At 45.7% G+C, this 13,696-nt stretch overlaps 1 protein-coding gene across 2 annotated transcripts in view; it reads left to right on the top strand.

Moving 5' to 3' along the window:
- The window catches only part of pde11a (phosphodiesterase 11a), a 609,195-nt gene that overhangs the window by 498,955 nt on the left and 96,544 nt on the right, over window positions 1-13,696 (top strand). For both annotated transcript variants that reach the window (XM_070875770.1, XM_070875769.1), the window contains one exon: window positions 8,983-9,066. In XM_070875770.1, the coding sequence (XP_070731871.1) occupies window positions 8,983-9,066 (84 nt within the window). The remainder of the gene's footprint in view (window positions 1-8,982; window positions 9,067-13,696) is intronic.

Genomic DNA, 13,696 nt, shown 5'->3' with positions numbered 1-13,696 from the left:
CCACAAACCATTTTCGTTGATGTTTTCTGTGATCTTTTATGTTGTTTTAAGATTCAATTCACCAGATTGAAATTGCTAGATTCTGCAGTTTTCATAAGAACATAAGAATTAGGAGCAGGAGTAGGCTATATGGCCCTTTGAGCCTGCTCTGCCATTCAATAAGGTCATGGCTGATCTTTGGCCTCAACTCCACTTTCCCACCCTTTATTCCCCATGAGTCCAAATATCTATCTATCTCAGCCTTGAATATACTCAATGACTCAGCATCCACAGCCCTCTGAGAATTCTAAAGATTCACAACCATCTGAGTGAAGAAATTCCTCCTCAGCTCAGTGTTAAATGGCCGACCATTTATCCTGAGACTTTGCCCCCTAGTTCCAGACACTCCAGCCAGGGAAAACAACCTCTCAGCATCTACCCTGTCAATCCCCCTCAGAATCATTTTTGTTTCAATGAGATCACCTCTCATTCTTCTAAACACCAGAGAGTTTCGGCCCAATCTACGCAATTGCGCCTCATAGGACAACCCTCTCATCCCAGGGACCAATCTCGTGAACCTTTGTTGCACTGTCTCCAAGGCATGTATGTCCTTTCTCAGATAAGGAGAACAAAACTGTGCACGGTACTCCAGGTGTAGTCGCATCAAAGCCCTGTACAATTGTAGTAAGACTTCCTTACTCTTGTACTCCAACCCCCTAGCAATAAAGGCCAACATGCCATTTGCCTTCCTAATTCCTTGCTGTACCTGCATGCTAACGTTCTGTGTCTCATGTACAAGGGCACCTAATTCTCTCTGAACACCAATATTTAATAATTTCTCACCATTTAAAATATTCTGCCTTTCTATTCTTCCTACCAAAGTGAATAATCTCACATTTCCTCATATTATACTCCATCTGCCCGCTGTATTGCCCATTCACTTAACCTGTCTATATACACTAGCAGGCTTTTTGTGTCATCCTCATAGCTTACTTTCCCACCTAGCTTTGTATCGTCAGCAAACATGGATACATTGCACTCGGTCCCTTCATCTAAGTCATGAATATAGATTGTAAATAGCAGAGGCCCAAGCACTGATCCTTGCAGCGCCCGACTAATTACAGCCTGCCAACCGGAAAATGACCCATTTATTCTGTTTTCTATCCGTTAACCAATTCTCTATCCATGCTAATGTATTACCCCAACTCCATGAGCACTTATCTTGCATAGCAATCTTTTATATGGCACCTTATCGAATGCCTTTTGGAAATCCAAATATACTACATCCACTGGTTCCCCTTTATTTACCCTTCCAGTTACATCCTTTAAAAACTCTAATAAAATTGGTAAACACAATTTCCCTTTCATAAAATGATATTGATTCTGTCTAATCACGTTATGATTTTCTAAGCAGAATGAATATTTGCGCTAGCTTTTTTTGTGTCCTTCTGTCCATGTTCGCATTGAACTCCGCCTCCTTTTTGAGAATGGGCCCTCGATTCAGTCGCACATGCGCAATGCGACATACGAGCAAGCCAGAAGTCGGAAGTCAGGTCATACAACGAGCCACGTGGAGCTGGAGCTGCTTCTAGCTTTTGGATTATATGGAACATTTTTGCGGCCTTTTGTGGAAGAGAAAACATCGGAGGCAGAAACACAGAAAATAGGTGCAGGAGTAGGCCATTCGGCCCTTCTAGCCTGCACCGCCATTCAATGAGTTCATGGCTGAACATGCAACTTCAGTACCCCATTCCTGCTTTCTCACCATACCCCTTGATTTCCCTAGTAGTAAGGACTTCATCTAACTCCTTTTTGAATATATTTAGTGAATTGGCCTCAACAACTTTCTGTGGTAGAGAATTCCACAGGTTCACCACTCTCTGGGTGAAGAAATTCCTCCTCATCTCGGTCCTAAATGGCTTACCCCTTATCCTTAGACTGTGTCCCCTGGTTCTGGACTTCCCCAACATTGGGAACATTCTTCCTGCATCTAACCTGTCTAACCCAGTCAGAATTTTAAACGTTTTTATGAGGTCCCCTCTCATTCTTCTGAACTCCAGTGAATACAAGCCCAGTTGATCCAGTCTTTCTTAATAGGTCAGTCCCGCCATCCCGGGAATCAGTCTGGTGAACCTTCGCTGCACTCCCTCAATAGCAAGAATGTCCTTCGTCAGGTTAGGAGACCAAAACTGTACACAATATTCCAGATGTGGCCTCACCAAGGCCCTGTACAATTGTAGCAACACCTCCCTGCCCCTGTACTCAAATCCCCTCGCTATGAAGGCCAACATGCCATTTGCTTTCTTAACTGCCTGCTGTACCTGCATGCCAACCTTCAATGACTGATGTACCATGACACCCAGGTCTCTTTGCACCTCCCCTTTTCCTAATCTGTCACCATTCAGATAATAGTCTGTCTCTCTGTTTTTACCACCAAAGTGGATAACCTCACATTTATCCACATTATACTTCATCTGCCATGCATTTGCCCACTCACCTAACCTATCCAAGTCACTCTGCAGCCTCATAGCATCCTCCTCGCAGCTCACACTGCCACCCAACTTAGTGTCATCCGCAAATTTGGAGATACTACATTTAATCCCCTCGTCTAAATCATTAATATACAGTGTAAACAGCTGGGGCCGCAGCACAGAACCTTGCGGTACCCCACTAGTCACTGCCTGCCATTCTGAAAAATCCCCATTTACTCCTACTCTTTGCTTCCTGTCTGACAACCAGTTCTCAATCCATGTCAGCACACTACCCCCAATCCCATGTGCTTTAACTTTGCACATTAATCTCTTGTGTGGGACCTTGTCGAAAGCCTTCTGAAAGTCCAAATATATCACATCAACTGGTTCTCCCTTGTCCACTCTACTGGAAACATCCTCAAAAAATTCCAGAAGATTTGTCAAGCATGATTTCCCTTTCACAAATCCATGCTGACTTGGACCTATCATATTACCTCTTTCCAAATGCACTGCTATGACATCCTTAATAATTGATTCCATCATTTTACCCACTACCAATGTCAGGCTGACCGTCTATAATTCCCTGTTTTCTCTCTCCCTCCTTTTTTAAAAAGTGGGGTTACATTGGCTACCCTCCACTCCATAGGAACTGATCCAGAGTCAATGGAATGTTGGAAAATGACTGTCAATGCATCCACTATTTCCAAGGCCACCTCCTTAAGTACTCTGGGATGCAGTCCATCAGGCCCTGGGGATTTATCGGCCTTCAATCCCATCAATTTCCCCAACACAATTTCCCGACTAATAAGGATTTCCCTCAGTTCCTCCGCCTTACTATACCCTCCGACCCCTTTTATATCCGGAAGGTTGTTTGTGTCCTCCTCAGTGAATACCGAACCAAAGTACTTGTTCAATTGGTCCACCATTTCTTTGTTCCCCGTTATGACTTCCCCTGATTCGGACTGCAGGGGACCTACGTTTGTCTTTACTAACCTTTTTCTCTTTACATATCTATAGAAACTTTTGCAATCCGTCTTAATGTTCCCTGCAAGCTTCTTCTCGTACTCCATTTTCCCTGCCCTAATCAAACCCTTTGTCCTCCTCTGCTGAGTTCTAAATTTCTCCCAGTCCCCGGGTTCGCTGCTATTTCTGGCCAATTTGTATGCCACTTCCTTGGCTTTAATGCTATCCCTGATTTCCCTTGATAGCCACGGTTGAGCCACCTTCCCTTTTTTATTTTTACGCCAGACAGGAATGTACAATTGTTGTAGTTCATCCATGCGGTCTCTAAATGTCTGCCATTGCCCATCCACAGTCAACCCCTTCAGTATCATTCGCCAATCTATCCTAGCCAATTCACGCCTCATACCTTCAAAGTTACCCTTCTTTAAGTTCTGGACCATGGTCTCTGAATTAACTGTTTCATTCTCCATCCTAATGCAGAATTCCACCATATTATGGTCACTCTTCCCCAAGGGGCCTCGCACAACGAGATTGCTAATTAATCCTCTCTCATTACACAACACCCAGTCTAAGATGGCCTCCCCCCTAGTGGGAGAGAGAGAGAGAGAGAGAGAGAGAGACTGGGGGGGAGAGAGAGAGAGACGGGGTAGAGACTGGGAGAGAGAGAGAGAGAGAGAGAGAGAGAGAGAGAGAGAGAGAGAGACACTGGGAAGGGAGAAAGAGGCTGGGAAGGGAGAGAGAGAGACTGGGGAGAGAGAGTATGGGGGGAGGGCGAGAGAGAGATTGGGGGGGGGAAAGAGAGAGAGAGAGAGAGACTGGGGGAGGAGAGAGAGAGAGAGAGAGAGACTGGGGGAGGAGAGAGAGAGAGAGAGAGACTGGGGGAGGAGAGAGAGAGAGAGACTGGGGGAGGAGAGAGAGAGCGAGAGAGACTGGGGGAGGAGAGAGAGAGAGAGAGAGACTGGGGGGGAGAGAGAGAGACTGGGGGGTGGGGGGGAGAGAGAGAGACTGGGGGGGAGAGAGAGAGAGCGAGGCTGGGGGGGAGAGAGAGAGAGCGAGGCTGGGGGGCAGAGAGAGAGAGCGAGGCTGGGGGGGGAGAGAGAGAGAGAGAGAGAGTGAGGCTGAGGGGAAAAGAGAGAGACTGGGGAGGGAGAGAGAGAGATTTGGAGGGGAGAAACGGGGGAGCGGTAGCGGGAGAGACTGGGGGAGAGAGTGTCTGGGGGGAAGAGATTATCAGAGAGACTGGGGGGTGGCGGTGGGGGAAGCGAGCGAGAGAGAGCGCCTGGGGAGGGAGAGAGAGACTGGGGAGGGAGGGAGAGACTGGGGAGGGAGGGAGGGAGGGAGGGAGGGAGAGAGATAGAGACGGGAAGAGTAAGGGGAAATAGGAGAGGGGATGGGAGGGGAGAGATGGAACTAAGAAGACGGATCACATTCATCTAACTCCTTTTACACCCATACCCGATTTCTTGGAAAGCTCAGTGCATGTGTGACAAGGAACATAATTGGAGTCGAAGAAATCCGGAAGTCACGATGCTGTCGCTATTCACTTCATACCCAATGAACCTGTTAACAATCCGTGACCTACACACAATGCCCCATCTATGGCGCAACGGGGCGGGGGGTGGGTTAAGGTCAGGAACTTGAGCTGGGATGGAGTCAGGAACTTGGGTTGGGATGGGGCATGAACTTGAGTTGGGTGCGATAAGGAACTTGGGCTAGGGGGACGTGAAGTTGGGCTTGGGAAGTCAGGAACTTGAGCTGGGGGTTGCATGAACTTGGGCTGGGGGACGGTACGGAGCTTCAGCTGTGGGGGGGGGGGGGTGGGGGCATGAACTTGAGCTGGAGGGAGTCAGGAACTTGTGCTGAGATGGGGGAGTTCTATCCTATCTGGGGTTTGAAGTCAGAATGGCTTGAATTACACTTTGCAAAGTCACTCAGAACTTGCACTGGGCGGTTCTAATTACTCATTTCAGAGAAACTTCTGGGTGTGGCTTATCCTTCAAGGGGACCAATCAGAGCTTTTTACTCGTGCAAATAGCTGCGTCCTTTTCTAAGCACCCCGTTATCACTTAATAATGGATTCCAGCATTTTCCCATCGACTGATGTCAGGCCAACTGACCTGTAGTTCCCTATTTTCTCTCTCCCACCTTTCTTGAATAGTGGGGTTACATTTGCTACTTTCCAATCTGCAGCCACCTCTTTTACAACCCTAGGATGTCAGCCATCAGGTCCAGGGGATTTGTCGGCTTTTAGTCCTATTAATTTCTTAAGTATTTTTTCACTACTGATATTAATTACTTTAAGTTCCTTACTCTTATTAGCCCCTTGGTTTAGCAATATTTTTAGTATGCTTTTTGTGTCTTCTACTGTGAAGACAGATACAAAATACTTGTTTAAAGTCTCTGCGATTTCCATTGTCCACATTATAATGTCACCTGCCTCAGCCTCTAACGGATCAATACATTTCCATTTTACATACTTGTACAAGCACTTGCATTATGTTTATAAATCTCTTGCTAGTTTACTCTCATTTTCCATTTCCTCCCTTGTTATCAATTTTTTGGTCGTCCTTTGCTGGTTTCTAAAACTCTCTCAACCTTCAGCCTTACTACTATTCTTCACAACATTATAAGCCTCTTCATTTAATCTAATATTATCCTTACTTTCTTTAGGTAGCCGCGGATAGATCACTTTTCCGGTGATGCTTTTATTTCTCATGGAATGTATATTCATTGACCATTTTGAAATATTTCTTTAAATGTTTGCCACTGCTTTTCTATTGTCATAACTTTTAATCTTAATTTCCCAATCTACCTTAGCTAATTCGCCCCTCATACCTATGTAATTGGCTTTATTTAACTTTGGGGCACTCATTTCTGACTGAAGTATTTCACTCTCAAACTCAATGTAAAATTTTATCATATTATGATCACTCTTCCCAAGAGGATCCTTTGTTATGAAATTATTAATTAACTCTCTCTCATTAAACAATACAAGATCTAAAATAGCCCGTTCCCTGGTTGGTTCCATGACCTATAGTTCTAGGAAACTGTCTGAAATGCATTCCATGAACTCGTCCTCCAGACTACCATTGCTAATTTGATTTGCCCAGTCTATATGAAGACTAAAGTCCCCCCACGATTATTGCATTTACTTGTTACAAGCTCCCACTTTTTCTTGATTAATATTCTGTCCAACAGTATAGCTACTATTAGGGGGCCTAGATACTACTTCCACCAGTGTTTTCTGCCCTTTGCTATTCTACCCCTTGTTATTCCTTATCTTCACCCATACTGATTCTGCTTCCTGATCTTCCGAGCCAAGATCCTTTCTCACTACTCTCCTTATGTCATCCTTTATTATCAGGGCTATCTCTCCACCCTCTTTTTCCATTCTGCCTGTCTTTTCTAAATGTCAAGTACACTGGAACATTTAGCTCCCAACCTTGATCACCTTGCAATGACGTCTCTGTAATGGCTAATAAAAGCCATTTATCACTATTTGTGCTACTAATTCAACTATTTTGTTACAAATGCTTCGTGCATTCAGATCAAGATCCTTTAATTTTAACCTTTTACCATTATTCCCTACTTTCATCTTATTCGCTGATGCACTTTTACCATTAAACTCTCCGTTCCTTCCTGACACACGCTACTTATCTTTACCCAAAATGCTACACTGCTCCATTGCCTTGACTTTTCTCTTTAGATTTCTAAATTTCCCTTCACCTGACCCCTCCTACCCATTTTTAGTTTAAAGCCCTATCTACAGCCCTAGTTATTCGATTCGCCAGGACACTGGTCCCAACCCGGTTTAAGTGGAGACAGTCCAAACAGAACAGCTCCCTCATTCTCCAGCACTGGTAACATCTTTGAGCCATGCATTTGACTCTTTGATCTGTTTAACCCTATGCCAATTTGCGCGTGGCATGGGTAACAATCCAGAGATGATTACCTTTCAAGTTCTGCTTTTTAATTTTGACCTTAGCTCCTCAAACTCTCTCAGCAGCACCTCATTCCTATTTAAGAACATAAGAACATAAGAATTAGGAACAGGAGTAGGCCATCTAGCCCCTCAAGACTGCTCCGCCATTCAACAAGATCATGGCTGATCTGGTCGTGGACTCAGCACCACTTACTCGCCCGCTCCCCATAACCCTTAATTCCCTTATTGGTTAAAAATCTATCTATCTGTGATTTGAATACATTCAATGAGCTAGCCTCAACTGCTTCCTTGGGCAGAGAATGCCACAGATTCTCTGGAAGAAGAAATTCCTTCTCAACTTGGTTTTAAATTGGCTCCCCCGTATTTTGAGGCTGTGCCCCCTAGTTCTAGTCTCCCCGACCAGTGGAAACAACCTCTCTCTCTGCCTCTATCTTGTCTATCCCTTTCATTATTTTAAATGTTTCTATAAGATCACCCCTCATCCTTCTGAACTCCAGCGAGTAAAGACCCAGTCTACTCAACCTATCATCATAAGGTAGCCCCCTCATCTCCGGAATCAGCCTAGTGAATCGTCTCTGTACCCCCTGTGTCATTGGTTCCTACGTGGACCATGACAACTGGATCCTCCCCCTCCCGCTCCAAATTCTTCTCCAGCCATGAGGAGATATCCTGGCACCATGCAGGCAACACAGCCTTTGGAACTCCTGGTTGTGGCTGCAGAGAACAGTATCTATCCCTTTGACTATACTGTACCCTACCACAACAACATTCCTTTTTACTCCCCCCGTTTGAATGGCCACCTGTACCACGGTGCCATGGTCAATTTGCTCATCCACCCTGCAGACTTTGCCCTCATCCACACAGGCAGCAAGAACCTTATACCTGTTGAACAAGGGTAAAGGCCGAGGCTCCTCCAGCACTGCACCTGGGGTCCCCTTACCTGCCTGAGTTGTGCTGTTTCAGAAAGGCGCTTCAAATTGTGCTCATTTTTTTAGGCACACAGGTACTAGTAGGTACATTTTAATTGTCTTTTCATTGCCAAAAAAATGAATTTACAAATAAATTGACAATGTACACCAATGAAACTATTAAATGGTTCAGAATAGTTTTTTTAAAGTCGTTTTCAGTCATTTTAAACTGCGTTATTCAAAGATGGAGCACCGGACACTCATTAAAAATTCTTATTTTTGCAATTAAACCTATATTCAGCTGAATTAATAAAACTGCACCAGGTTGCCACTCTTAGTACATCAAGGAATACATTTTAATGGAAAGAAAAAAAATGAAACAAATACATTCTGTTACACTGCCTGATTGCATTGGTTCAGTGAAGATTTTACATTTGTGATTAAATGATTTTTATCAGAAACCTGAACTGTAACTTAACCAGCGCAATTTCGAGCACATTTTAGGTGCAATTTCCCAGAAACTCTACCCCAAGATCTCTATTATTATCAGCATCTGATATAGAGAAAACCAGTCCAAAACCTTTTGCCGCTATACTATAGCTGGCAGTACTAGAATCAATAATCAGATTTAGAATTTACCAATTTTCACAGAAAACAGTTTAGCAAATATTAAGACTGACTTCAGCAAGAAGTAATTCCTAATTATTATTGTTTCCAGGCCATTTTTGATCGTAATAGAAAAGATGAACTTCCAAGACTGCAATTGGAATGGATCGATGGGATATGTGTGCCCCTCTATGAGGTAATGTCTTTAAGCAGTTGAGATCAAATTTCTATCAAACTTTGAGGCATGTAATCTATTGCCTCTTGGCCCTATAGAATAAATATTCGGCCAGAGTTATACAACAATTAAAGACTGTTTAATCTTCAAAGCTTCCTAGGTAAACAAATGGTGCTTTCATCTTATTGACTGTTTAGACATCGTGGTGGAACCTCAGCTTTAAAATAAAATCATTTTTAGATTGATAAGACAGGGTAACTAATAGTATTACAAAATTGGATATTTTTTGCAGTATTCTGAAAACATTTACGAAAAATTGCATTAAAAAGCAAAGGCCACAGGACAGTATTTATGGTTAGTTTTTAGAGAATAAATAAAACATTTATCTTGTCAAAAGCATGAAATAATTTATTAAGCCAGCAGTTGTATCTCAGTCAGGAGCTTGTCAAATACTGCAGCTCTCAACCGCACAATTCAGTATCTTACAAGCACAAATGATCTCCCCACATAATGTGTTTGGCCTGTAGCTAACAAAGTAAATTAGTTCCATGTACACTCTAATAGGTTTGTGAATCTCAGTTAATAAATATTGGGGCCTTAAGAGCAGTCTGCTCTTTGGCCATTTCTGTATAGTACTGTCAATTCTAAACGTGATGGTGCAATTAATTGAGCAAGCCAAAAAACATAGAATCGGTCAACTAAAGCAATCGGCAAGTTGACAAACTTAGCTATTACTGAACAGAAATTTGTTTCTGCTTTGGGCAAACGGTAATGGAATTGACCTTCCATTGCTGGCCATAAAGTATTCATTTCATATCCCTCAAGATGTATGATATTGTCATCAGATCCAATTTCAAGTGGTCCTTAACACATACAATTAAACAAATATATCCTTTCAAAAAAAGTATGTACTTTTAGTACTTTCAGTGAACATAGGAATCTTTTCATTAGAACTTTTTGTTAGCAATGTTGGCTTTTTTGTCCGGCTATAACATGACAACCAGTAGTTGTCTGCAGGGGATCAAATCCAGATTGTGTAACAGACATATTACATTCAGATGATTGCAAAAAGCCTTCTCTCCCCAACTTATGATGTAGAGACTGTGGATCTGCTCTCTACTCTCGTGCTATTGGACAGCTACATCATTATCATCATAGGCAGTCCCTCGGAATTGAGGAAGACTTGCTTCCACTCCTAAAGTGAGTCCTTTGGTGGCTGAACAGTCCAATACGAGAGCCACAGACCCTGTCACAGGTGGGACAGACATTTGTCGGGGGAAGGGAGGGTGGGACTGATTTGCCGCATGCTCCTTCCGATGCACGCCTGACCTCTTCACACTCACGCCGTTGAGATTCGAAGAGCTTAACGCCCTCCACTTTCTCCACCTACAGCAGTCTTCGGCCAAGGACTCCCAGGTGTCAGTGGTGATGTCGCACTTTACCAGGAAGGCTTTAAGGGTGTCCTTATAATGTTCCCGCTGCCCACCTTTGGCTCATTTGCCGTGAAGGAGCTCCGCATAGAGCAATTGCTTAGGGAGTCTCTTGTCTGGCATGCGAACTATGTGGCCTGCCCAGCGAAGCTGATCGAGTGTGGTCAGTGCTTTAATGCTGGGGATGTTAGCCTGGGCGAGGACACTGGTGTTGGTACGCCTGTCCTCCCAGGGGATTTGCAGGATCTGCAGAGACATCGTTGATGATATATCTCCAGCGACTTGAGGTGTCTTCTATACATCGTCCATGCCTCTGATCCATACAGGAGGGCGGGTATTACTACAGCCCTGTAGACCATGAGCTTGGTGGTAGATTTGAGGGCCTGGTCTTCAAACACTCTTTTCCTCAGACGGCCGAAGGCTGCACTGGTGTACTGGAGGCAATGTTGAATCTCCGCATCAATGTCTGCCGTTGTTGATAAAAGGGTCCCGAGGTATGGGAAATGGTCTACATTGTCGAGGGCTGCGCCGTGAATCTTGATGGGGGGGGGGGGGGGCAGTGCTGTGCGGCGAGGACAGGCTGGTGAAGGACCTTTGTCTTATGGATGTTAAGCATAAGGCCCATGCTTTCATATGCCTCAGTGAATACATCGACTATATCCTGGAGTTCAGCCTCAGAATGTGCGCAGACGTAGGTGTCGTCCACATACTGCAGCTCAATGACAGAGGTTGGGGTGATCTTGGACCTGGCCTGGAGGCGGCGTAGGTGAAACAGCTTCCCACTGGTTCTGTAGTTTAGTTTCACTCCAGCAGGGAGCTTGTTGACTGTGAGGTGGAGCTTGGCAGCGAGGAAGATTGAGAATAGGATTGGAGTGATGACGCAGCTCTGTTTGAACCCGGTCTGTACGTGGATTGGGTCTGTAATGGAACTGCTGGTAAGATCACGGCCTGCATGTCGTCGTGGAGCAGGAGAAGTATGTTGACAAACTTTTGGGGTATCCAAAATGGAAGAGGACACTCCATAAGCCCTCACGGTTGTCAAAGGCCTTTGTAAGATCGAAAAAGGCCATGTATAAGGGCTGGCGCTGCTCCCTGCATTTTTCCTGCAGCTGTCACGCTACAAAGATCATGTCCGTTGTGCCCCGTAGGCGACAAAATTCATACTTTGATTCCGGGAGGAGCTTCTCGGCCACGGGGAGAAGACGGTTGAAGAGAACTCTAGCTACAACCTTCCCAATGGCTGATAGGGAGATTCCTCTGTAGTTGCCGCAGTCGGACTTGTCCCCCTTTTTAAAGATGGTCCCGATCACTGCATCTCTGCGATCTCCCGGCATGCTCTCCTCCCTCCAGATGAGAGCGATGAGGTCATGTATCCACGCCAACAGCGCCTCTCCGCCAAACTTTAGCGCCTCAGCAGAAATTCCATCTGCACCCGTAGCCTTGTTATTCTTGAGCTGTTTTATGGCTTTGCCTACTTCGTGCAGCATTGGGGTTTCACTGAGGTGGTGGCGAGTCGCTTGCTGTGGGATGGAGTTGAGAACACTTGAGTTAAAGGCAGAGTCTCGATTGAGGAGATCTTCAAAGTGCTCCTTCCAGCGGGCCCTGACAGCCTCGGTGTCCTTGATGAGTGTTTCCCCGTTCTTGGCCAGGAGTGGGGTGGGGCCTTGGGAGTTTGGACCGTGGGTGGCCTTGACTGCAATGAAGAATCCTCGCGTGTCGTGGCTGTCAGCCAGTTGTTGTATCTCCTGTGCTTTCTCCATCCACCACCTGTTCTTTAGGTCCCGGGTTTTTTGTTGCACCTCAGCCTTGAGCTGTCTGTAACGTTGCTTTGCAGCTCCCAAATTGGGTTGTTGCTTGAGACTCAGAAATGCTCTGCGCTTACGATCTATTAGTTCTTGGATCTCCTGATCGTTTTCATCAAACCAGTCCTGGTGTTTTCTGATTGAGTGACCAAGTGTCTATTCACAGGCACTGGTTATGGAGGCCTGGAGGGCAGACCAAACACTGTGGGCATTCAGCATCTCAGAGTCATCAAGGTACGGCAGATTAGCTGTGAGGCACTGGCTGTACAGGGCACTCTTAGCTGGGTCTTTTAAGTGCCCCGGCATTAACTTTTTTGTGGCACTGCTTCTGCTGTCCCCTCCGCTTGGGGGCTATGTTAATGTCGATGATGGATCGGATTAGACGGTGGTCCATCCAGCAGTCGTCAGCTCCTGTCATGGCGCAGGTGATGTGCACATCCTTGCGATCCCTGGCTCAGACGATGACATAGTCGAGCAGGTGCCAGTGTTTGGAGCGAGGGTGTTGCCACAATGCCTTATATTTGTCCCTCTGGCGGAACAAGGTGTTGGTGATGAGAAGTTCATGTTCTAGACATTTTGTCAGGAGTAGGGTACCACTGGAGTTGGCTTTCCCTACCCTCTCTCTGCCAATCATGCCTCCCCAGAGGGCTGTGTCTTTACCAACCCTGGCATTGAAGTCACCTAAGAGGATCAATTTGTCGCCCGTGGGGACATGGGTCAGGGATGTCTCGAGGTTGGAATAAAAACCCTTTTTAGCCTCATCCGTTGCATCGAGTGTTGGGGCGTATGACTGATGACTGTGGCGCATTGGTTCTGGGATAGGGTAAGGCAAAGAGTCATGAGGCATTCGTTAACCACACCGGGGGAGTCTTGGAGGCGGTTGACCAGCTCATTTTTGATGGCGAAGCCGACTCCATGAAGGCGGCATTCTTCCTCTGGTTTTCCTTTCCAGAAAAAGGTATAACCTCCACCATGTTCCTTGAGCTGGCCTTCCTCTGCCTGCCGGGTCTCGCTTAGGGCGGCGATGTCAATATCAAAACGTCTAAGTTCCCGGGCAACTGTGGCGGCGCGGTGCGATGCTGTTGGAATTGTCCATGAAGGTCCTGACGTTCCAGGTCCCGAACTTCATATTAGCGAAGTGGAAGATGCCTGTGTGTGAGTTCTTTTAACGTGGGGTGGCTGCGGCAGACCAGCCACCCCACACGGACTTAGCCGAGCAAGGTCTTGGTCCAATGGCAAGGGGGTCCAAGACAACTGGAGACCAGGCACTGCTGTATAAGCCTAATTGCCTACAGTGAGGTGTTGGCCGCAAGCTGGGAGCTGAGAAGTGTCATTGATGGTAGATGGCCCGAGGCTTGGTTGGGAGGCAGGCATTAGAAAGGTCAGCTGTCCGCTGGGGTTCTGAGGGATGTATTGGAA

Source organism: Pristiophorus japonicus, chromosome 3, assembly GCF_044704955.1.
Source record: "Pristiophorus japonicus isolate sPriJap1 chromosome 3, sPriJap1.hap1, whole genome shotgun sequence".
Lineage (NCBI taxonomy): Eukaryota > Metazoa > Chordata > Chondrichthyes > Pristiophoridae > Pristiophorus > Pristiophorus japonicus.
Note: the sequence above shows the minus strand (reverse complement) of the source record. Positions and strands in the feature narration are given on the sequence as shown.